The sequence below is a fragment of the Balaenoptera acutorostrata genome, chromosome 1 (genome assembly GCF_949987535.1).
Source record: "Balaenoptera acutorostrata chromosome 1, mBalAcu1.1, whole genome shotgun sequence".
NCBI classification, from domain to species: Eukaryota; Metazoa; Chordata; class Mammalia; order Artiodactyla; family Balaenopteridae; genus Balaenoptera; species Balaenoptera acutorostrata.
In genome coordinates this window covers 18715160-18738547 of record NC_080064.1, presented here as the reverse complement: position 1 = coordinate 18738547, position 23388 = coordinate 18715160, and the positions used below count along the sequence as shown (strand labels likewise).

The following is a 23388-nucleotide window of genomic DNA, read 5'->3' as shown; positions in this document are numbered from 1 at the left end:
CACTGCCACGTACTAGCTTTGTGGCCTTGGGCAAGTGATTTAACCTCTCTGAGTCTCAGTTTACCCCCTGTAAAATAAAAGGATTGGACTAGATGACCTTTAAGTCCCCTCCCCATGTGATGTTTCAGAGCAGTTTTTTCAAACGGCTGGTTGTGACCCATTGATATGTCTTAAAATCCATTTAGAGGATTGTGACCAGCATTAAAAAATTAAATAGAATAAAATAGAAAATTCAGAATGTATTACACATTTTAGTCTCCACTTACGGAACTTTTGTTTCAGCTTCTTGTATACTCAGGTGCAATTTAAAATGTTTTTCATCTTTTGGGTTGAGATCAAGAGTGGAAAGCCACTATTTAGAGTTGAAATGATTCTGGTTTCGGGGTAGAATGCGTTCTTACTTCTTGGTGGAGACGGACAGAGATAGGAAGTTGAGAGAGTTAAGAGATACTTTGGATAGCCCCTACCCTTCACTCTGGCTCTGAAGTATCCAGACCAGACTCGGGGCTGGAAACCAAAATAAACATCTGCTCAAGTTCCATTCAGAAATATTTTGATGTCCTAGTTCAATTCTTTGTGAAGCAGGCAAGCTTGGTTCTGGTTCAGATAGCTCAATGTTATGACTTATTCCTGCTTTCACATTACAGTTTCAGGGAAGGGGCCTGGCACGTGCTAAACTAAACACTTAGCAAATATTTGTTTAATAGAATGATACACTCAGTAGCCTTTCTTTGGGAAGACTGTATCCCACTGCAGGACTAACCCAGGCCTTCTACTCACTTTTGGCTTCTTTCCTATCATTTGCATCATTGTCATCCTTTAGTGATTTATCGAGCAGTGTGTGCCAGACATGGTGCTAAGCACATTATGTAGTTCATGTAGTTCATCTCAGTTATTTGTCACGTGATCTTTAAGAGATAGGGAGTGTTACCCAATATTATCCCCAATTTGAAGGTGAGGAAAATTGAGGCTGAAAGAGGTAAATTAACTTGCCCAAGATCAGATAAGTTTGGGAAATAACTAGGTTTTGAGCCTAGTTTGTTTTCCTGAAACAAAAAGGTATACATCAAGTAAATATGTTGTATCGATTAGCTTATACCATGTAACAAATCACCCCAAAACTTAAAATATTTAAACAACAGCATTTATTATTTCTCATGCTTCTGTAGATCACCTGGTCAGTTCTTTTCTGGGCAAGTTGGGTGGGCTGATTAGTTAGGAATAGCCTCACTCACAAGTCTTGTTGATGCGGACGGTCTGCTGAGGTGATGGCCACAAGTCTCCAGCAGACTACCGGAACTCAGACACATTGTTGCAGTTGCTGAGTTCCAGGAGCACAGGAGGGAAGACCCAATTGCACAAGCACCTGTTAACCATCAACCTCTATCATTTTTGTGAATGTCCCGTCAGCCAAAACAAGTTTCATTGGCTAAATCCGAATTCAAGGGTGGAGAGATAGACTTCACCTTTTAATTGGAAGAACTACAAAATACCGTGGCTCCCTGCTCTTCCGCCCCCAATGGACCCATGCTGGTTACCTTTTGTTGTGTAACAAATTACTCCCAAATTTAACCGCTTAAAACAGCAGTCGGCATTCATCTCACAATTTCTGCAAGTCAAGAGCTTGGGAGCGGCTTTGCTGGGGGGCTGGGGGGTTCTGTCTTGGCTCTCTCACAAACCTCAAGTCTTCTGAAGGCTTGATGGAGCTGGACAATCCAGTTCCAAGATGGTGCTCTCGTATGGCTGGCAAGTTGGTGCAGGCTGTTGGCACGAGGCCTCACCATATAGACTGCTCCGTAGGACTGCTTGAGTGTCCTAGTGACGTGGTGGCTGGCTTTCGCCAGAGCAAGTGATCAAAGAGAGAGCAAAGTAGAAACCACAGTGTCTTTTATGGCCTAGCCGTAGAAATCACATATTGTTGATTCTAAAATATTCCACAGTTCCATAGGTCAGCCATATTCAGTGTGAGAGGGAACAACATAAGGGTGTGAATACCAAGAGGTAGAACTCATTAGAGGCCCCCCTTGGAGGTGGCTACCACACTACCATACATGTTAAGTAACCACTGAAAATGTCTTTAAATTTCTCTTATATTTAATTGGTAATTTGGATGAGGATAGAATCTCTCAGAATTTTGAAGCTATTGCTCTGTTGTTTTCTAGCTTTGAGAAATACAGTGCCATTCTGATGCCTGATTCTTTGTGTGGGTTTCCCTCATTCCATTTCTGGAAGCTTTTAAGATCTTCTTTTGGTCCCTAGTATTCTGAAATGTAATGCTGTGGCTCTTTTGTCATTCACTGTGCTGGATACCTGGCAGACCTTTTCAATTTAGAGACCCTAGAACAGAATGTGAGCATACAGGTTAAGACACCTGCACGCCTATGCACAAGGCCCCTTGCGGGGATACATTTTAGGGTAAGAGAAGAGGGGTGGGGCTATGGCCCTGTTCTCTCCCATTCCACCACCTTCTAGTGCAGAGCTCCAAAGGCTCAGAAATCTGAAGGTAGCCTCCAGGTCACTGCGAAGGTTCATTTGTCAAGGTAGCAGAATAAGCTGTATTTTTTGTTTGTTTGTTTTTGGCCAGGCTGTGCAGCTTACAGGATCTTAGTTCCCCCACCAGGGATCAAACCCGGGCCCACAGCAGTGAAAGCACAGAGTCCTAACCACTGGACCACCAGGGAATTGCCTAAGCTGTATTTTATTTAACTGTTCGTTAGCTCCATTTATAACTTTTTAAGTACACCACCATTTGTACTCTTGCCTCAATCCCGCAAATATTGAGTATGGCCTGCTGGGCAAGTCACTTAGCCTCTCTAAGCCTCAGATTTGTCATATATAAAATGGGAATAATAAGAGTACCTACTCTGTAGGGTTTTATTATGAGGGCGATATGAATAATGTATGAGAAAGGTTTGGAACAACATCTGGTGGGTTGGAAAAGGGTAGATAGTGTCCATTACTTATTGTTAACCAGGCTTTCAGCTCAGCACCCCCGTCTGGTTCAGTGGGAAATTGCAATTGCTAAGGGGGTTGGATTTGGAAGAAACCAGCTCTTGCAAGGTAGCCTGGCTCTGATTTGCGGATAATGCCTTTTGCCTCTCCTTACTCTGTCTGCCTCTTCTCTTGCACTCCTGTGTTGCAGGGATGTCTGAGGACAAATGGGAATTCTCACCGACTTCTAAGACTACCCTGGGGCAGGTAGGAAAAGCTTCCGATTTTTTCTTTCTCCTACTCCCAGGTTCATCTGCAAACATTTCTGTAGCAAAAGGACTGCTGAATTTGTATCCACCTTCCCTTCTCTCCTGTCTCAATTAAGCTGGGAGAAATGAACTATTTTTCTGTCACTTTCGAATGCTTCCTTGTGGCAAACCAAGAGTATTGTACTAATAATAGCTAATAACCATGTGGCACTAATAATGTGCCACGCACTGTCCCAAGAGCTTTACTTATATTGTTTTTTAATCTTCATAATTATAGGTGTCCTATTATTTTTATTTTATAGGTGAGAAAACTGGGGCACAGAGAAGCTAAGTAACTTGCCCATGGACACACAGCTGGTTAGTAGTGGAACCAGGATTTGAACCCAGGCAGTGGGGCCTCCAGAGGCTGTGCTGAGGCTAACCACACTGAACCACCTCCAAATATTAATTAACATTTATTAAGTACTTGCTCTGGTGCAAAGCTGAGACCCCAGAGCTCAGGCTCTTAACCACCATGTTATGCTGCATGTACCAGCTAGGTTACATTGGACGAGTCATTTTCCTCAGAGCTTCAGTTATAACAAAAATCCTTTACTAAATGCCCATTCCATGTTGGGTACTTCACCTAATTCATCACTGACATCCTGGCTGACATGTCTTGAGCTCGTTTTATGTTCCAGACACGATTTTAAGCACTTTACATGTTTTAACTCATTAAATCATTATATGATAGCTCCACAAGGTTGGTGTATTTTCCTCATTTGGGGAGGAAAACATTAAGACACAGAGAGGTTAAGTGACCTGCTGAAGCTTGGAAGTGTGGAATTCAAAGCTGGGTGGCCTTGTGGAGTACCTGAGAGTCCAGGCTACTGTGATTGCCTTTGGGGTTAGCAAATATTTCCAGTTCTCTGCATCAAGGTGCATGGATGGATTGTACTTCCCTGTCCCCTTGAATTTAGGTGCAGCCAATGAAATATGATGGAAATGATGGATGTCACCTCTGGATGTAGCTTAGGGTCCAGTGCAGTATTCTTAACTTGCCTTGAAAATCTTAGAAGGCCTCCCTCAGCCTGGGTCCCTGCGTGAGGATGACATAAAGCATAGCTCCAACAGACCCTCAATGGATATGTAGTGTGAGTGAGAAACAAATCTTCGTTGTGTTGAGCCACTGAGATTTGGGAGTTGTTGCTACACCATAACCAAGTCCAGGGTTCCTTAACCTCTTCCCTTTCTTTGCTTTGGAATAGTGTAAGTGGCACTGGTATTATCTAATCTTTAAGGTTGAAAGAATTCTCCTATGAAATCTTAGGCCTGGAGCTTTTTTATAGGGCAAGCTCTACAACTACTTTCTCTATTTTTTCTATGGTAATTAGTCTGTTTAAATTTGCCATTTCTATACGGGTCAATTTTGGTAAGTTGTATTTTTCTGGAAAATTATCCACTTTATATAGATTTTCTGGGTTTTAAATACTGGGAAATTTTACATAGAAGTCTAGATTTCGGTCTTTTCTTTAAAACTCGATGACGTGGCAACACTGGGCCCTGCCTTCTGCCTGGAAACAATCAGGTGGAGCTGTGTAAATAGCCCTTTTTCCTTCTGTTTCCACCACTTCCCACTGTCTTACACCAAACTTCTGGTATTTGTGACCCCTGAGATAACAAGAAATTAGGTAGTGTCTGCCTTTTTGGTGGGTGTTAGGGGCTATGGTTTAAGGGACCTGAAATAGATAGGAGTCCAAAAACAGAAAAGCTGAACTAATCCTATCTGGGGCAGCAGGGGCTAAGATTTCAATTATCAGGAAGGACTCATTGACCTCAGAATAGTCCTTATCTTGTGATCCTAAAGCTTTAATTCCTGTCAAGAGAAAACAAAACTTTGCCTTTCATTCTGCATTTAGAGGGAATGAAGGAAGGACAGTAAAATTTATTGAGCTCCACTTCTCTCATTGAATCCTTACAAGAATTCCTGTGAGGTGTCATTATTCCCATTTCATAGATGAGGAAACTGAGGCTCAGAGAGGTGTCACAAAGCTGAAGAGTGGTGGAGCCAGGATTTGAACCTGAATCTCTTATTCCAAAACTCATGCGCTGTTTTCGCACTGCACGAGGCATTCCCAAACCAGGCTGCTCATCAAACTCATTGGGGGAGTTCCAGATCCTACCTCTGACCAATTCAGATTTCTGCAGTGGGGCCAGAAATATGTAAACAATGATTCTGGGAATTCCCTGGCAGTCCAGTGGTTGGAACTCCGCGCAATGATTCTGGGAATTCCCTGGCAGTCCAGTGGTTGGAACTCCGCGCTTTCACTGCTGAGGGGCCGGGTTCGATTCCTAGTTGGGGAACTGGGATCCCACAAGCCATGTGGTGTGGCCAAAAAAACCAAAAGAAAACAATGACTTGTGTAGTTATTTGATTACTGTCTCCCCTACTAGATGAAAGCTCCATGAAGGCAGAGGCCATGTCTGTCTTATGCAGTGACACAGAGTGGGGACAGCACAGTATTTGCTGTGTGACTGAGTATGCAGGCTTCCCAGCCCTGACACACAGGCCAGCTGTGAAAAGCTTTTACACTGTTTGTGGAAAATTCTCTGGAGCAGTTCTCAAACTTTAATGTGCATTATAAGAATTGCTTGGATTCTTTTTTTTTTTTTTTTTAATGCACATTCTGGGGCCCCAACCCCAGAGATTCTCTGCTTGCGAAACATGGGTATAGCTATATAAAACTTTGATGGCTTGAACTTTCCTCAGAAGTTTCTGAAAAGAGTTGAGACAGTAGGCATCACAGAAAGAGAAATCTGGGGGCCTGTGAGGACAAACTGCCTATTTCACCAAATAACCAGGTTAGCCAAATCACCAGGGAGACACTCAAGTGGATGTGGAACCTTAGTGGAGAAACCCTGTGAGAGGGGCATCTGTTAAGGGGATGAGCCAGGAAGAGGATTCTTCTGGACATCAGTTACACGAAGCACAGCGAAGTCATTCCTAGAAATGATTAGGGCCTTGGCCTGGGCATCTTTCTGCATTGGAGGTTGGCTTTGTTCCAGAAGCCTAACATTGGGTATGTGTTTGGGTGTGAGATGGGAAACGTGACTGAGAACATGTGCTTGGAAGTCAGACCAACAGCACACAGCACCACTGGTCACCACTGTGTGACCTTGGGCAAGTTCTTAATTTCCCTGTGCTTTAGCTTTCTCAGTTTTTAAATGGGGGCCGTGACAACCTACCTTACAGTACCATTGTGATAATCGAGATAATGTATGTATAGTATATGAGACCGTGGTTCCTGGAACATGGTAGGTATATAACCAGTGAGCTCAGTTACTCTTACCTGACCATGAGCGCCAGACTTGACTGCATGTTACTCTGTATCCCAGGGTCTAATACAGGTCCCTGGCTCAGCAAATGTTGAATTAATGAACAATGGACAAAGGGCTAACTTATAGACAGCGGGTAAAATCATCCATCGGATACCACATTCCATCATTAACTTCAATGCATAGTAATTTGTAACAGTGAGAATTAGATCCAGTAAAGAATTGGGAAAAATAAGTCCAGACCATACACCAAGAATACCCTCTTTAGGAGAGAAGGGATCATAAAACCGTGTTGCCGTGAGATGTTGAGGTTTGATGTGAGAACCAAGGCTCTTGATGTATGTAGGGGTTGAAACCAAGCCCTTGGCTCCACCCACGAATGCTGAAACTCTCAGCTCAGCCAGGGCCAGCACAGCAGGTTCTTATTAAGCCCTTGCTGCCACGACCTTTCTGCCTGTGTGCTCGCTGTGCTCTCATTAGGAAGCCAGTGTAAGACTGAGGAGACCTATCTGGGTCCTCCACACCCGCTGGAAGTGACTGAAAGGTAGAGTGGCACACACTTTGCAGTCAGAGAATCTGGGTTTGAAATCCTTTCCTTTGCCACTTACTAGCTATATGGCTTTGGCTGTCATTTCACCCCTCAGAGCCTCAGCTTCTAACTGTAAAACGGGGTAACAGGTCAGTCCCAGGGTTCCAAGTGCAGTAAGGGACAGTTCATGGTCCCCACCAAGTGCTCATTTTTATCTGAGTTTCCTTGCTTTGCTCATAGGGTTTCCTCCCTTTTGAGTCTCCTTTTCCCAGACCTGCTGTGCTACAGTACAGACAGAAATCCAGCATCCTTCATGGCCCAGCCCAGGGATTAAGATCTCTGCCTCACAGCCCAGAAACCAGACATTGTGACCGACTTCCATTCTCTGACACGATAAGGGAGAAAGGAAGAAAGACAACAGTATATGGTGTTTTGTTTTGTTTTTTTAATTTAGACATGGAATTTTCCTTCCTTTTCATATAACTTATCTAATTAAAATATTCATCTTGGTAGTTACCACAAAAAAGTAACATAGAAAATTGTATTTACATTTTGGGACCAAAATACAAATGAAGAGCAAGGTAATACCTTGCTCCTTTCCCTCCCACTTCCCGGAAAGAAAGAAAAAGCCCCAAAGAAACTGCTCATTACACCAAGGATCACAAAGGGGTTAATTTGCAATTCAGTGATTTGTATGTAGTGTAGCACAGAAAAAAAAAATTGCACAAGTTTTCACAAATGAGACCAAAGGTTCAACATCATCCTGTGTCTGCTCTGCAGGCATTTCAATAACCCAGGAGAGGCGGTAGTTTAGAAACTCAGTTTTTCCTCTTCCCTCTTCTCACCAGGTCACATCCCTGATGCAGACAGTCTTGGAGGGGGAGAGGGAAAGATCTGGCTCTATGCAAACAGGGGTGATCCAAAGATGGATAGTGATGTTGGGATGTGTCTTTTCTTCCCTCCCTGCCCAAAGACTCCTAATAAAGGAAATCAAATCATACACAACTGTATCAAATATGAAAAACTGGTTTCAATGGTAAAGACTTGAACACACAGGTAAGAGACAAATTCAAGGCGTGGACACCTAGAGGAAGCTATTCTAGGCAACAGGTGTCTGGCACCTGACCCAGACGCTCATTTGGTTTTAGATAAGAGGCTTTCTAATACCACCTTGGGGGAGCAGGCTGGGGGACTGGTGGAATGGTAATACAAACAATCAAGAGAAAGAATGCTTTACCCAATTCAAAAATACAGCAAATTAAAACACAGCAATACTTGTGTCCCTCAGGTACCCTGCATAGCAACGCACACTGAACAATGCTTCTGCCGCACAGACTTCTTGCTGCGTCACTCTGCAATCTTCAGAGTTAGCCTAACTGAGGTCTCCAGGATGGTTAAAAACAGTGGGCTCCATATTCTGGGCTTTGAGTGAGCTTGTCAAAGGGACTGGTAACTGCCAAGCTCCATGGGCTATCACACTAACCACGCCCTCAATCTGCTTCTCAGGTTTCTTAAGGATGGGCTTCTCAAATTTATAGTATCTCCTTCTATCTGGGTCACAACCAAGTGGGTTCCTACTAGATTAGTGCCCTTCAACAGCCAAGAAGGACACTGACACTGTCCTCCAAGCTCTGATTTTTCCCCCATGTCAACTCGAAAGTGAGATCCTCCCTTCCCAAGACTGGTGGATGCCCTTGCGGCTCCCGCATCCTGATGCTACAGCTCAGACCCTTTCCTTCAACTGGCCCTTGCCTCCAAATTCTGGTTTAAAGATTCAAAAAGTAGAGAGAGTTTCAAGCTGCTAAGTTCTCTACAAAACACAGCAAATTGTTGTGCTCTTTCAATCACATGATCTTACCTTTTAAAGAAAGGCAAAAACAAAACCAATTTCCAACACAGCATTACCTTTTAAAACCATTCACTTCTAGTAGCAATTCACAGGGACTAAGAGATTACAGTGCTGGCTTTTAAAACCCTAAAGTTGTATTTGGGGGCCTACAGAAAGCCCTGCCATGTGTTTGTGTCTTGCCCCATGCCAGTGGGGAGAAGGAAAAATAGGGGAGGAAAAAAACCCTAAAGTTTTGAATTAGAAACTGGAAATTGTAAAAATACTGGAGTTCTGTGCTCTCTAGTGAGCCTCAAAAACAGTGGGACCTGGCAAAAAGGATGGGGGGAAAGACTCTAGAACTTCCCTTAATAAATAATTCCCTGAATGAGTAGGAAAGAGATGCACCTGCACAGGACCTCAAAGCAACTGAGGGTCTCAGAGGTGGGGCGGGGGGCGGTGGGGGGAGGGTCCGACCTGGACACTTCCTGTCACCACGCCAGGGCTCCCCCTCCAGGACAGGCAGCCCAGGACCCATTCCTCGCTCTACGTGCAGCACGTGCCACACAGGCTCTGGGGACACCCAGTCCTCTCTCTGGGCCAAAGTCTACTCAGGAGAGATGAACTGGGACAGGGGAAAGGCTTTCAATAGGCTTTTGTCTAACAAAGAACCCTAAAAATAAAAGGCTAAGTGTGTGGTAGAGGACCAGAAAAAAACAAAAAAAAACCCAAAAAACAAAAAGAAACCTGGGGGTAATATAAATACAATCTGGGGGCAATATTTATTAATTAAAACTATGTCTTATAGTTTACAAAGAAGGTAATTAACAACAAAGGTACAATTGACCTTAAAATCCTCAGTGAGCGTGAGGCTTCACATCTTCTTCAGAACTTGGAAGTGCTCGCCAGGCAGGGAGGCGGCAGCTGCGGACACAGGCACAGGCACGACGCCTGCCGACTGTGCAGGACTCGGAGACCAAAAGCCTCCACGAAGCGAAAGATCCTGGTCTCCTCTGGAAGTTCCATTCCCCAACCCCCACTGTCGTATTCCTCTCCGCAAATTTCATTTCCAAGGTAAGTCCTCAGTTTATCGTCGGGAGAATCTGTTCTTGAAAGCTTTAATCGTCTTGGCCATCATTGGGGCAATTTCTGTGAAAAGAGAAATAAGGCAGTTGTTTCAGATCCATGGCAGTGTGGACACCAGTGGTTTACAATCAAACAAAGCCTTGTTACTCTTGGCTCTACACAGCCAGACAAATGGATACAAGCAGCAGTTATCTGCCAACCCCATAGAAAAGCAGCAGCCCAAAGGTAACACTTCCCCAGCACCTGCCAGGCCCCTGACAATCATTCCCTCTAATTCTCACAACTTCACCAAGACTCAGGCTGGACCCTGTACGGTAAGCGGCAGAACTGGAGTTCAAGCCTTGCCAGACTCTAAAGGCCATTCTGAGCCATAATTTAACTCTGCCTCACCAATATCCAAACCAGCCAAAAGCACCCCCTCCCATACCTGTCTGTCCAGTGTAGCAACAGGTCTGAGATGAGCTAAATGCACATACCACCTAAGAACGACTAGCCTGCCCTCTAGCCTGGTTAACCTGAACCGAGCCAAAGTGCAAGTCAGGACTCCCACCCTCCTGTGGGCCCTGAAGTAAATACAGAATAATGCTTTTCTTAAGTTAGGACACCGCTGTAGAATATTGGGGATAGTCTACAGTAGTTAAGTTAGTAAAATATGAAATAGACCCAACTACATATAAAAAAATACTTGGAAGGTGGGGTTATAAGGTTATAAAACTTCAATAAAATTATTTAGCTGTTAATAATAACAGTTGGAAACTCCATGTTATTGCCTGGAGAAACAGGTTTACATTTAGGTTGAAAAAAATAAAAGAAAAAAGAAAGCAGAGTACCAAAATGAATATTCACTACGATCATAATTTAAATGACACACGAAAATATACGCTACGAACAAAGCAGGGGAAGGAGGCCCTGACATTTAGACCAGCTGTGTGCAAGGCATGACATACGTTACATCTAACACACAAAGTGTGATGCAGCAGGAATAACATTAGAGGGGTTCAAATGCTAGTTTTGAAATATCTGAGCAGGAGCTCCAAGTTACCTACTCTTCACAGTCGGTTTCCTAGGATCACAGGAAACAGCGCTGCTGACCACAGGTGCCGAGTGGGCACTGCTGGTACTCGGGCCGTCGTAGGCCGGCTCCTCGGGGCTGGCGTTAAAGCTGTTGCTGCCGCCACTGCCCAAGCGGCTGCTTCCTGAGAGGTACGGCGCTGGCTTGATCCTGGGACACAGAGCAAAGCTGCTAGCCTAGAGCAGGAGAAATCTGCCCTCGGCACCAACAGCCTGAAGCTGGCTGGTCTGAGGACTCAGTTCCACGGCTCTGACCAGTGGATCTAGTACCCTAGATTCTGGTGATGGCTCGGAAGTGACTGTGGTAGGCCTTCAGAATGAATGATAATCTCGACTAACTTTTCACTGTTTAGGTGTAAATCTGTATTTTGACAATGCTAACGTACTTAGATAATTTAGTCATCACAGTAATATGTTTTTTGTTTAAATGGGGAAAGGGAAAAAAGCCTTAGGGGATGTGTCCCAGAAGCCAGGCCCTGTTCTCCATTTAATCTTGACCACCCCCCGCCCTGACCCCACCTAGGGGCAGGAATCATTATCCGGCCCACAGTGCATTCAAGGACGCTGAGGCTCAGGGAGGTCAAGTGCCCAGATGGTCAAGGTCAGCCTGCAGAACCCACTCTGCACTGCCACGCTTTCACTCCCAAAATCAATCGCTTCTTGCCCCTGGGCTGCCTCTCAGGGCTGAAAGATAAGCTCTTGGGCTCTCTCTCTCCCTGAGCAGGCAGAAACCACAGAGGAGCAGAGATCTTACCTGATTTTCTCAGGCACAGCTGCTCCTCCTGTTCCAAACTTCTCCTGCCTCCTTCGAACATCACGAGGCGGCTTGGCCACAGAGTTGACAAAGGCCATTTTTGCTTGTCGGCCTGCGGAGAAATGGAGATTAATACCCGCCTTCTTGAGCTGAGGTGCTAAAGGTAGGGGATTATCAACCCTGGAAACCCCTCTGTAGGGTAGCATGCACAGTGGCAGAAGAAACACCTCACCCTTTGCCCTCTTCTGCAAATGCAGGAGAGATTTGGGGGCCAGAGGTGATACCTTAGCTGAGCCCACCACGGCCCTGCTGTTGACCAGAGCACAGGGCTCACTATTCTGCCAGACCCACGCTGCCCCCTTACCTTTGGGCTTATTGGCGTGCGCAGATCGGATATTCTTTGTGAGGACTCGCAGCCGCTGCTCTCGGGCATCCTGAAGCCGCAGGTACATCTCCCGCCACGACTCATACTCTTCTGGCCTTTCATCCTTAAAGTCTCGGTGACAATGAACTTTCCATAATTGATCCGTATCTTCAATTAATACCTAAAATCAGAACCAGGACATCATTTACATACAAGTACTCTTACACATCTCTTTTCCATCCTTAATCACCCAGGGGGACCAGCTTCCTAATGATATTTTGGTCCTCTTAGTAGCAGCAGTAGTATATTAAAATACCACAGTTCTAGGAAAGAAACCCAAATCACTGAATTAAAAAATGTTAAGTGTGAGGCACTATACTAGCTGCTTTTGGGGGTTGTGGGGCTAGGAGAGAAGGCAACACAAAAATTAGTTTAAGATCAGTCTTTTCCTTTAGAAAATCAGTGCAGGGTAGGAACTGGGATGAAGTCAAATCCAGGCATTTCCCCATCACTACACTGAACTGCAATGGCCAGGGGCCACTTAAGAAGGATATGTCATAGATCCTTTGAATTAGAGACAGCTAATGCAATCAGATGAGCATCTCCAGCATTAGGAGGATTTGGGGATAGATCTGTTTGTCTCTAGGAGACACCCAGCCAATTATATTCACCAGACACCTGAGTGTCAACACATAGCTCTGTCCCTGCCCTGGATCCCAAGGGCTGTGCTGCTAGAATTCTCCCTTGACCTCTGTAACTAGGCAAGCTCAAGGGAGGTGTGGGAAATGGTCCCCCTCTCCCACCTTTCAATCCCATCTTGATTCTAGCCCAAGAGGCCTACTTAAGATGCCAGGAGCAGGTGCTAAAAACCTGCCTGTTTAAAGGCCCACAGACAAACCCAGAACAGTGATCCGACCACCACCTGCCCATCACCGTGGCAGATTCGGAGGCAAAGCTGCTTCTGGAGACGCAAGCCAGCACACTGCCCTCTTCCCATCCAAACAGGATACTCACGTGATTGTATTCCTCTATGCGATATAACTGATCAGGTGTACACCTCTCCAAAACAGGTTCAAGAACAGAATATGGGACGCCTCCCACTTCAAAGATTGCTGCAGAGAATCAAAGGGGAAACGCACTGAGTAGCGGCCAAGTCACCTGGTGTCCCAGTGCCACAACGTGAAGAGCGAAAGAGAAGCATGTGACTTACAGTCAATGTTGTTTTTAAGCACCCGGATGCACTGCTCGTGCAAGGTCATCATTTTGGGGAGATAGGCACACTTGGAACCAGAATAGACCTGCATCTTGGAATTCATTCTTCGTCCGGTAAATCCAGCTTCTTCCTCTTCCTGGGGTGAGGAGAGTGCTGTAGGGCAAGAAAAACAGGAGTGTAAGTGATAAAATGCACTGAGAAATACAGTGAAAACTCTCCTTCCACCCCATTCCCCAGCCTCCCAGTTTCCTTTCTCAAAGGCAACCAATGCTACCAGTTTCTTGTGTCCTTCCAGAGAGTCTATGCAAATATAAACTAATATTTATTTTATTCCTTTTTAACCAATCAATAACATACTATAACCATTCTGTCATTTACATTTTAGAAATCACATCAGTACATAGATTTTCTACTTTTTTTTTTTAAATGGCTGCATAAGATGCCACTATGTGGATGAACCATGATCCATCTGTTAGTCTCTTGCTAAGGGACACCTATGTAGCATCTAATTCTTTTGCTATTAAAACTAGCCTTTATTTATTTATTTATTTTTTGGCTGCGTTTGGGCCTTTGTTGCTGCACGCGGGCTTTCTCTAGTTGCAGCAAGCGGGGGCTACTCTTTGTTGTGGTGCACGGGCTTCTCATTGCAGTGGCTTCTCATGTTGCGGAGCATGGGCTCTAGGCACATGGGCTTCAGTAGTTGTGGCACACGGGCTTAGCTGCTCCGCGGCACGTGGGATCTTCCCGAACCAGGGATCGAACCTGTGACCCCTGCATTGGCAGGCAGATTCATAACCACTGCACCACCAGGGAAGTCCCTAAACTAGCCTTTTTTTTAAGCCCCTATGGAATGTACAGAGTAAAAGGCTGCTGGTAATAGCAGCAGCTAAGATTTAGCAAACACTATGTGTAAAAACCCAGAGCTCAGAGCTTTACCAGCATTATCACTTTCGATCCACCTCATAGGCAGATACCATTATTACTCCCATTTACAGAATATGAAACTGAAGTCCAAGGAAATTAAGTTGTTACCCAAGTTCATGTAACTTGTAGTAGAAGCCAGAGCTGGGATTCAAACCCAAGCCATCAAACTCCAGAACCTGTGCTCTTAGGAAATGCACCAAAATCTGATGACAGATCATGAATGAATTTTTAAAATCATTTTCTCCATTAAAAAAAGAAAAAGAGACAAAGAAAATTACCTTTTCGCTTTGGTTGGAAGGCAGACATCAATTCAAGGGAAGGAAGTGGGCGGTAATTGGCCTGTATCACAGGTAATGGAAGGTCTGGTAACACTGGCAGCACATCGCTGGGGACCTGCAGAGAAGAGACCAGTGACTGGAGAGCCTCTTTCTACAAGCACAGCTCTTTCCCACAGTCGATGCCCAGCAGTGCTGACGTGGCAGGTAACTTCACAGGCATATCCAGCCTGAAGGAGGGGCGGTAGCCGTGCCCAACACCACCTAAGTCAGGAGACACGGAGAGATGGGCCCAGCACAATGGGATGCCTCAGAAAATACTTTTCTTGGGTTCTGCTGACCCTGGTGGCCAGAGAGAGGTGGCCAGAGAGGCCGGGAGGAAATTACTTCAAACTGACATTCAACAGGCCACGGGAAAGCCAGCCCAGACAAACAGCGGTGGGGTCGTCCCTGGGGTCGTCCCGGGAGCTCTGCAGGCCCAGGTGCTCTGGCTGGGAAGGGGCCACAGGGGTTACCTTTTTCAGCTTGGCTGAATGGGATCCAGCTGGCGGAAGCTTCTCTGACTTGTTTTCATTGACCTTAGGTAATTTCTGAACTGAGTCCAAGTTTTTACTAGTGCTTTTTGAATCATGTTTTTTAAATCCTTTTTCTCCAGGAGTCGTGGTTGAAGTTTTCACAATCTTTTTCTTTTTCTTCCGGGGCTGGTCATAGCTGAGGTATGACTCAAAAGACATGGTGGGCTGCTCGAATTCATCATCCATATCTGCCTCCTCAGCTTTAAGAAAGGAGCCCACTGACTTTCTATCTGAATGAGGTTTTACTTTTCCTTCTTGAGTCTTTAGGTTGTTAGAAACCTTCTCTTTTGCCTTGGGCAACAGGTCTCCTGCCCTCTTGCCTATGTCTAAGCTTTCTAGACTCTGCTTGTTTTTGTCTGATTTGGTTTTCTCTGGGTCTCTATATTTTGGCTTTTTAAGGTGGTTGTCTGATGCCACCTCCAAGGGGGGTAAAACCTTCTTGGTGCTGCCCTCTTTTTCCTTCTCTTTCTTGACACCACTAGAGGGCGGTTTCTCCTTTGTACTGTCCCCTGAGGGTGGCCTCCGCCGGTTTTCCTCTTTGGAGATGGCCTTGTGTGATTTTTCTCTGCTCAAAGAAGACTTCTCATCTCCTTTGGCATTCACCGGACGTTTTTCTTTATGGGAAGATCTGTGCTCCTTGCTCTGACTCACGACCTCTTTCCCTTGGGCTTCACCCAGGTGTCGTTCTTGACTGACCCCCAGTCTGTCCTGAAAGGCATTACTGTGGCCTTTCCCAGGCTTCTGGTGTGAAACAAAGGGCTCGTGGTCCTCCTCCAGGGATCTGTAATGGTCCACAGACATCTGATGAGGGCTGGCGGATGACAGTGGGGACTGAACATGGCCGTAATCGGAAGATTCGTGGTCTGAAGAGTAAACTGGAGAAACTCTGTGGTACCTCTTTCTCTCGTCTCTCCTCTCATGACTGTGAGATACTTTGTGAGGGCGCTCAAGCTCTGAGAGTTTTCTGTGTTTTTTCTGTCTGTTATCAGGACTAAACGACTGGCTACCGGAGGCTTTCCAGCTTTCTGGGTAGTCCCCCTCTACCTCCTCCTCCTCCTTAAGGGCATCCCTGGGGCGCTTTCGAGAATTGCTCTTCTCAAAGTCCTGTTCATCAGGCTCAGTATTTCTAAAATAAAAGAAAAAGAAGATGCAGCAGATATAAATCTCAGGGTAATCCTTGTTCAGAGGACAACGTCACAGGACCTGAACTCACGAAAGAGATGAAGAGTTTACAGAGTTAGAAACAAGGTCTTGGGAAGAAGGTAAATGGGTTCTGCTCAAAGATACTCAGCTAAGTTTTAAAACTGGGAAAGCTGAAATATTCAATAAATGGAAAATGATGAGTTTAACTACAGGACACAAAGAAGATCAAACATCTTGTGGACGTGAAAATACTTTAAAAGCTTTTCAACACAGCGAAATATTTAACTTGTTACATTAAAAAAGGGCTGTAATTTACATCAGTTTATTCACAACTATATAAAAATGCCTTTTAAGAACAGGTTAGAGGGCTTCCCTGGTGGCGCAGTGGTTGAGAATCTGCCTACCAATGCAGGGGACACGGGTTCGAGCCCTGGTCTGGGAGGATCCCACATGCCGCGGAGCAACTAGGCCCGTGAGCCACAACTACTGAGCCTGCGCGTCTGGAGCTTGTGCGCCGCAACAAGAGAGGCCGCAACAGTGAGAGGCCCGCGCACCGCGATGAAGAGTGGCCCCCGCTCGCCGCAACCAGAGAAAGCCCTCGCACAGAAACGAAGACCCAACACAGCCATAAATAAATAAAAAATTTAAAAAAAAGAACAGGTTAGAAAGAAACATTCCAAAACGTCAATAATGCTTATCTTTGGATGGTAGAATTAAGAAATTTTTATTCTTATTTCTATTTTTAAATGTTTTCTAGTATTCTATAATGATCATGGATTATTGCTTATAATTGAGGCAGAACTGAGGAACTTTTCTTACCGTTCCACAGGAACCAGCTTCTTCCACTGGGCCACTAGGTCCTTGGCAAAGCTTCCGACATGCTCATGTTTTCGCAAGCTATTTACCGTTTTCCCAACCCCGGTCTCCTACAAAGTTGACAAAGGAATTGTTAGAGGGTTATAGAACTAGGCTCACAATTTTCTAAAGAAATAAGACCTCCTACTTTTCAACAAACCAATACTTCCTTCCAAAAACATACCTTGCAAGTCTCAGTACAAACTTACTTTGTGTCTGTGCCCCAAAACTCTAATAAGACACACAGTAGCAAAGCGCACCAGATTCAGAAGAGGAAAACACTAAATTAAAACACTTCTAGAACTTTAGCAATAATAACAAGAGTGATCATGGCAGGTGTTAGGCACTGAGCTAAGAGCACTGCATACAGTGTCTGAATTAATACTTATTTTGATAACTCTATGAGGTTAGGAACTGCCCCATTTTACAAAGAAGGAACAGCCTAAAGTCACAAACTTGGATTTGAATCCAGGACTAAATGCCAATGTTCTTTTAATTTTTAGGGAAAAAAACTGAGATAAAATTCACTATTTTAACCATTTTAAAGTGTACAGTTCAGTGGTTTCCAGAATACTCACAATACTACACAACCATCGCCACTAATTCCAGAACATTTTCATCACCCTAAAAAGAAACCCTGTTCCTCCCAATTCCCCCCACCCCTGGCAATCACTAATCTAACTTTCTATCTATGGATTTGCCTATTCTGGACATTTCATATAAACAAAACCATACAATATGCGGCCTTGTGTCTGGTTTCTTTCACTTCTAAAGCCCATGCTCTTACTGTACAATCTCTCTGGTCGGGAAGGGGAGGGGACATAGCTATATAACATCTAAAATTACACAGTTCTTACCGCAAGAATGTCTACTGTAATAGGCAAGGTGGAGAGTTTCTTCAAATATTTCAATAGCTGCAGAGAATAAAATGAACATTAATTTCTATAAAATCATAATCATTCACTGGAACAAATAAGAATAATAGCCAATGGTTAAGCACTTACACTGTTCTGTAGTATACAGTATGATTGTTATCCTTATTTTACAAGTGTGAAAACAGACTCGAAAAAGTTAAGGTACTTGCCCCAGGATGCAAGTAGGGCAGGATTCACTCAGATCTGCGGCTTTAGATTGTGTGCTTTCAGCCACTATGCTACACCAAGGGGAAATAAAACTTAGAGAAGAGAATCAAACCTATCAGCTCTAGGAAAAGTAATCAACAACTATCTTTCTGCCCAGTTTTGAGAGAGACTTTCTGAGAAAGGAGCCAATTTTAGGAAATTACTCATGCACCCGGCATAGAGGAAAGTAAAAAGGAGAAGAGGTCTCTACAGAAAAAGGGTATCATGTTTCCAGAAAAAGTGTGTTAAACAGAACTGGGTTTTTTCGATGTAAGTGGGAAACCAAGACCAATTTCAGGTTGCTAGAATCAGAGCTTTGCCATTGCAAATGGTGAACACAAAATGTCTGGGTAGATTAGAGAAGCAATCTGGGTTTGGTCACATTTCCTTTCTGTATCCTCTTGAGCTAGCTCAAAATCAGATAGCAGAGCTGTTACGACAGAGTTCCAGAGTCAGAGACAGGCTTCAGTTTGGCCCTGCCACTTCCTTGTGGGGTGATCTTGTGCAAGTCACTAACCTCTCTGAACCTCAGTTACTTCATCTGCAAAACAGGAACTGGATCCTGTCTGTACTTCACAAGCTGTGAGGATTCAGAGAGACAAACCATGTGCAGTCTTTAGCCATAGTGCCTGGAATGCTATACAAGCTCAATAAATGCTTCTTATTAATCATTTCATTCATCAACTGACCATTCTTCAAACGGCTACCTACCCTTGATCCTCTACCAGATATTCCCCAGCCAATTCCTCCTTGCTCCACTTCTACCCAAAGTCATGACTGCTATGCCATTCTCTAGGAAATATTTATGTATATATAAATATACCTACCATTCGAGGAGTGCTGAAAAGTACAAGTAGTTCAAAATAGATTAACTGTGACTACCTTTATATTTAAATATCTGATAACAAGATCTGTTCTTTTTCTATGTGTAGCCCAGGCTACAATTAGTATGCTATATTGCTACTAGGTGGAGTAGCAAGTATGTTTTTCTGGTCATTCTACTTCAGTAATTACCGAACCTGGTTGCTAGGCAGAGCAACTGGATCACATGTGATAATCTTGTTTTGACTGGGAACATATGAGAAGCCAAGCGGTGTATCTAAGGAGTTTCACCTTCATAGTTGAGTGAAAACTATCCTCCACTTCGAATTCGATCACCACCACCATCCAACTCAGGACAAAGTATATGTGTATTTCTTGTCATCAAAGCTATGGGTGCAAAGATGAATGCCAATTCCTTTTCTTAAAGGAAAATTTAGAATCATTGAAAAGGTTAAAGACAGGTTGTCTCCTCTAATGACATTCCCTGGAAGGCATTTATATACTATTTACTGTGCACTGGCTACTATGCTAAGTCCTTACATGTGTTACCTCATTTCATCCTCATTAACCAACTCTATAAAATGGATATTATGTTCCCCATTTTACAGATATTAAAACTGAGCTCAGTGAGGTTAGGTAACTTGCCTAACAAGCGAGTAGGTTAAGTGTGTTTACCACAGCATGTACTACAAAGCCAGGAGAAATATCCAACATAAAGACACTGTCCTTAGAAGACTGGAAAAGTAAATGGAGCAGTAGTTCATGTGCCTCTTAGCACACTTGACACAAAGCAGAAGAACCCCTCCTTAGTGTTACGTTGTCAGACAGTTTAGAGTCCACAGAGGAAAGAAGGTCACCACCAGGACAGAGTCCCAGGACCTCTACAAAGGCCACATATAAGAATGGGGCCAGAAGTCATTGAAGGTGTGTTCATCTCAAAGCCTAGCACTAATTGGAAGTGTAAATGCTGCCTTTCTGCTTCGTTTTGGGTTAGGAGGGACGACTTAAAAGCAGATGAAACTAAAACCCTAGAGATATTCAAACCAATTTAGCCCAACATAAGAGAAAAAGGGCTTCAGAGCCCCTCTATTTTCAATGAGGTTCAAAAAGGAACAAAGCATTAAAAAGATAAAGCACTTTGGGTATCCTCAGGTAGGTGGAAACTTGCTGTTATCAAACCAGTTGTAGTTTGCAAGAACTGATAACAAGTCATTGAGAAATGTCAAACATTTGCACAGTCCATGCTTAGGAATCTCAGTTGTCCTCTGCACACTACTTCAACACAAAGAGCTAAAGATATTCATAATGTTGACCCCTCGTTCTCCACTTGCCTTCAAACGGTGTTCTTCGTGGTTTCCACGTTCAAACTGTAACACAGGACAGGTAACTTTACCAGCCATGAAAATTGCTTCCACTTAAATAGTAGGAACCAAGTGACCCTGGTTTGCCTGATACCTTTTTCCCCAAGTAAGCCTAGATCACAGATGAGCTTAAAGTGAAAAGAGAGTTGCAGTTAAACACCTATGTTTAATACGAGGAAATCTATGAATATAGGTGTGGAATCAACCCTTTGGCTAATAATGGTTTGAAATCAAGATTTAGTTGTAAGTTCAGTACTGCTATATAATCATCTTACAATTTCAAGAACAACCTGTGGGAGCTTGTTGGGTTAACAGAAGGTTGAGAGGCCAGTGTGCCAGCTTGCAGTTTTCCCTCTGCATTAGCTCATTTGTAAATGCCAACTATTGTGCCCTTTGCAAAAATGATCTTCATAATGCAAAGTCAGAAGCTCAGGGTGAGTTTCTATCTGGGAAGAGAAAGCCCAGATACTCACAATCACTAATAGTTCAAGGAGGATGTGAAGTCAAACCAACCTTTTCTTAATTTTAAATTTCATGCACATCAACTACTGGAAAAGCTACTTCAAAATTTAAATTCTAGTAGGAAAATGCAGACACTACACGGTGCATTTTTTTTAACCCGATGGAAGACCAAATTGGGGAGATGGGGGAGATTTACATCATATTGCTCTAGGGTTTTTAAAAAAATCAGTCACAAACCTACAGTGTTTGGGAAAACAAGCTAGTACTCGGAAATAATGACCATTTATTAGATGCCCACAAAGGGTTATTGTAAAAAGAAACTTGTAAATATGTCTGTCCACCAGGTACCGAAGCCATTATAGAAAATGTAACACAAAACAAGTGAAAGCATTTCAGTTTTCACAGACTTAAAGCTAAAATGTCCTGAAGAAATGGATCTTTGAGCTAGGTATGCACGAGAAGAGTTAAACAGTGGTCTGATAGTGAGATGCGTTGAGCAGCCTTTAGAAACGGAGGGAAAAAAAACCTCACCTATGACAGGCCAAGACCAGGTGAGGAGAAAGGGGCCCTTCAAGAAAAATTGTAAAGAGTGGAGATTAACATCTACTGAGCTCTTCTGCCTTTTGGCTCTGTCCTGGGAAGAAGCAGGTGAGGAAACTGGCTTAGCAAGGAACATCTCTAATGTCCATGGCTGGCAAATGAATTAGAACTCAAATCTCCTCACCACTTTATTTCCACTGCCTCCCTGGATTATTTCCTCTTCAAAAGCCACTCTGGGGTTCAGAGATCCAACTCTTACACACTGTACACTCCAGCTATAATGCTGACAGAGAATGTCAAACACCTTGAGTGTTTTCATCAATGTATTTCAATTAAAAAAAAAAATTCTAACATCCACGGGACACTCTCCCAGACACCAAGAAGCTGGATGGAAGAAAAGTCGCAGAGAGAGACGAATGCATTTAACTTAAGAAAACAGTTAAGGGGGAAAAAAACTAGCTGAGTGCAATTAAAAATGGTTGCCCATCACTCGCAGCAGCCAGAAACGGTAGCTCTTACCTTTCTATCAAGGCCAGAAGGAAATCTAGCTGCAACTTCTAAGCCTTATTTTTTTTCTTTCCTTTCCATTTACAACCTAAGTTTTTAGTTAGGGTGACGTGAGGTTTATTTTGTTTTGAAAGAGATTTACTGAGAAAGCGAAAAGGTCCACGCTCTAATAATCAAGCCAAAGCAATAAAAACGTCTTAAAGACGCAGGACCACACACCGAGCCTAGACTCCATCAAGCACAGGCAGAACCACCTCCTTCTCCCAACAAACATCAAAAGACTCTAAGAAATCAGAAACATTTCGCAGGGCGAGGAATGGAGCGGGCAGGAGTTAACTCTGGGCGAGCTCTCCCGACAGGAAACAGCTGGCCCGGGACGCCGGGGGAGGGCTCCGGGAGCCCCGCCGGCACGCGGGCTCCGGGCGGACACCGCGGGCACCCGGCCCGGGAGGCAGGGAGGCCGGGCCCGCCGAGGCGCGCCGCTCGCCGTGCGGGGTCCCACCGCGTGGGCAGCGGCCAAGGGCCACTAACTTCCCGACCGCAGGCCGCAGACCGGCGGGGCCGCGCTCCGGGTCCGAGCCCCCACGGCCCCGGCCGCTCGGGAAGGAGCCGCGCCCGGGCCCGCGACCGTTACGGGGCCGCACCGCGCCCAACGCCCGCCCCGCTCCGCGCTGCCCGCTCGCTCACCTTCTTCGGGTCCGGATTCGCGGCCAGGCGTGCCTGCAGCTTCTCCACAACTTGGAGCGCCGACTCCGCCGCCATCGCTGTCACTGGCGCGGCCTCCTCGCCGGAACTGGGCTCGCGTCGCGTCCTCTGGCTGCAACTCCGCCCTCCGTGCCTCCCCGGCGGAGACGGAAGCGCGACTGGTCCCTTCCGGGCCTCGGCGAAGAGGGGTGGAGGGGCCGCGGGGCGTGGGGGGGGGCGGGGGAGGCCGGCCGGCTGCAGGCCCCGCCCCCACGGCCTGTGGTTGTCGGGGGTCCGGTCCTCTGCGCCCTCCCGGAGCCGCGTGCGCCGGGAGCTGGAGCAGCTTGGTCCGCGGGCGTGGGCTCCGCACTGGTCGCCGCTGGGCAGCCTCGCTTCTGGTCCTCGTAGTGCGGAGCCACGGCCTGGAAAACCACTCCGGTGTCCAGCCAAGGCAGGATGAGATCACGGCGCCGGACCCTGCCTTTATAAATCCTAGCCCGCCCCCTTGCGCTGTGAGCCACGCCCCAAATAACACCTGTGTGTGGTTGCAGGGTGGGTTTGCGGCTCAGGAAATCAGGGATTAACGCTAGTGACCACCCTTGATTGGGGGTACTAAGCCCAGTGGTTGAGCTAAGTTTCACTCTCAGTACAACCCAATGAAACGAGGTATATTATCCCCATGTTACAGATGAGGAAACTGAAGCTCAGGGAGATTAAATTAACTTGCATGTGGTCATGTAACAGGAAAGAAGTGAAGCTGGA

General features: G+C 45.1%; 1 protein-coding gene across 2 annotated transcripts; it reads right to left on the bottom strand.

The window, feature by feature from the left end:
- Window positions 1–7469: 7469 nt before the first annotated feature.
- Window positions 7470–23069, bottom strand: ELOA (elongin A). Of its 2 annotated transcripts, none has more exons than XM_057557619.1 (11): window positions 22630–23069; window positions 17987–18043; window positions 17094–17200; window positions 15072–16257; window positions 14560–14674; window positions 13355–13510; window positions 13159–13256; window positions 12145–12325; window positions 11781–11892; window positions 11002–11177; window positions 7470–10018 (listed from the first exon to the last, which is right to left on the bottom strand). In XM_057557619.1, the coding sequence occupies exons 1-11, from the start codon at window positions 22702–22704 to the stop codon at window positions 9957–9959; spliced, it is 2325 nt and encodes a 774-aa protein (XP_057413602.1). In that variant the 5' UTR covers window positions 22705–23069; the 3' UTR covers window positions 7470–9956. The 2 variants fall into 2 exon arrangements, with proteins under 2 accessions (XP_057413602.1, XP_057413596.1); XM_057557613.1 differs by having other exon boundaries at window positions 10998–11177; window positions 22630–22834.
- Between the last annotated feature and the right edge of the window lie 319 nt (window positions 23070–23388).

Excerpts from the sequence above, each read along its gene's own strand:
- ELOA (XM_057557619.1), bottom strand. The coding sequence starts at position 22,704 with ATGGCGGCGGAGTCGGCGCTCCAAGTTGTGGAGAAGCTGCAGGCACGC. Across the intron at positions 13,257-13,354 it reads GCTTAAAAACAACATTGACT|CAATCTTTGAAGTGGGAGGC; the intron begins GTAAGTCACATG and ends GATTCTCTGCAG. Across the intron at positions 11,178-11,780 it reads GCTGTGCCTGAGAAAATCAG|GATCAAGCCAGCGCCGTACC; the intron begins GTAAGATCTCTG and ends TCTGTGTCCCAG.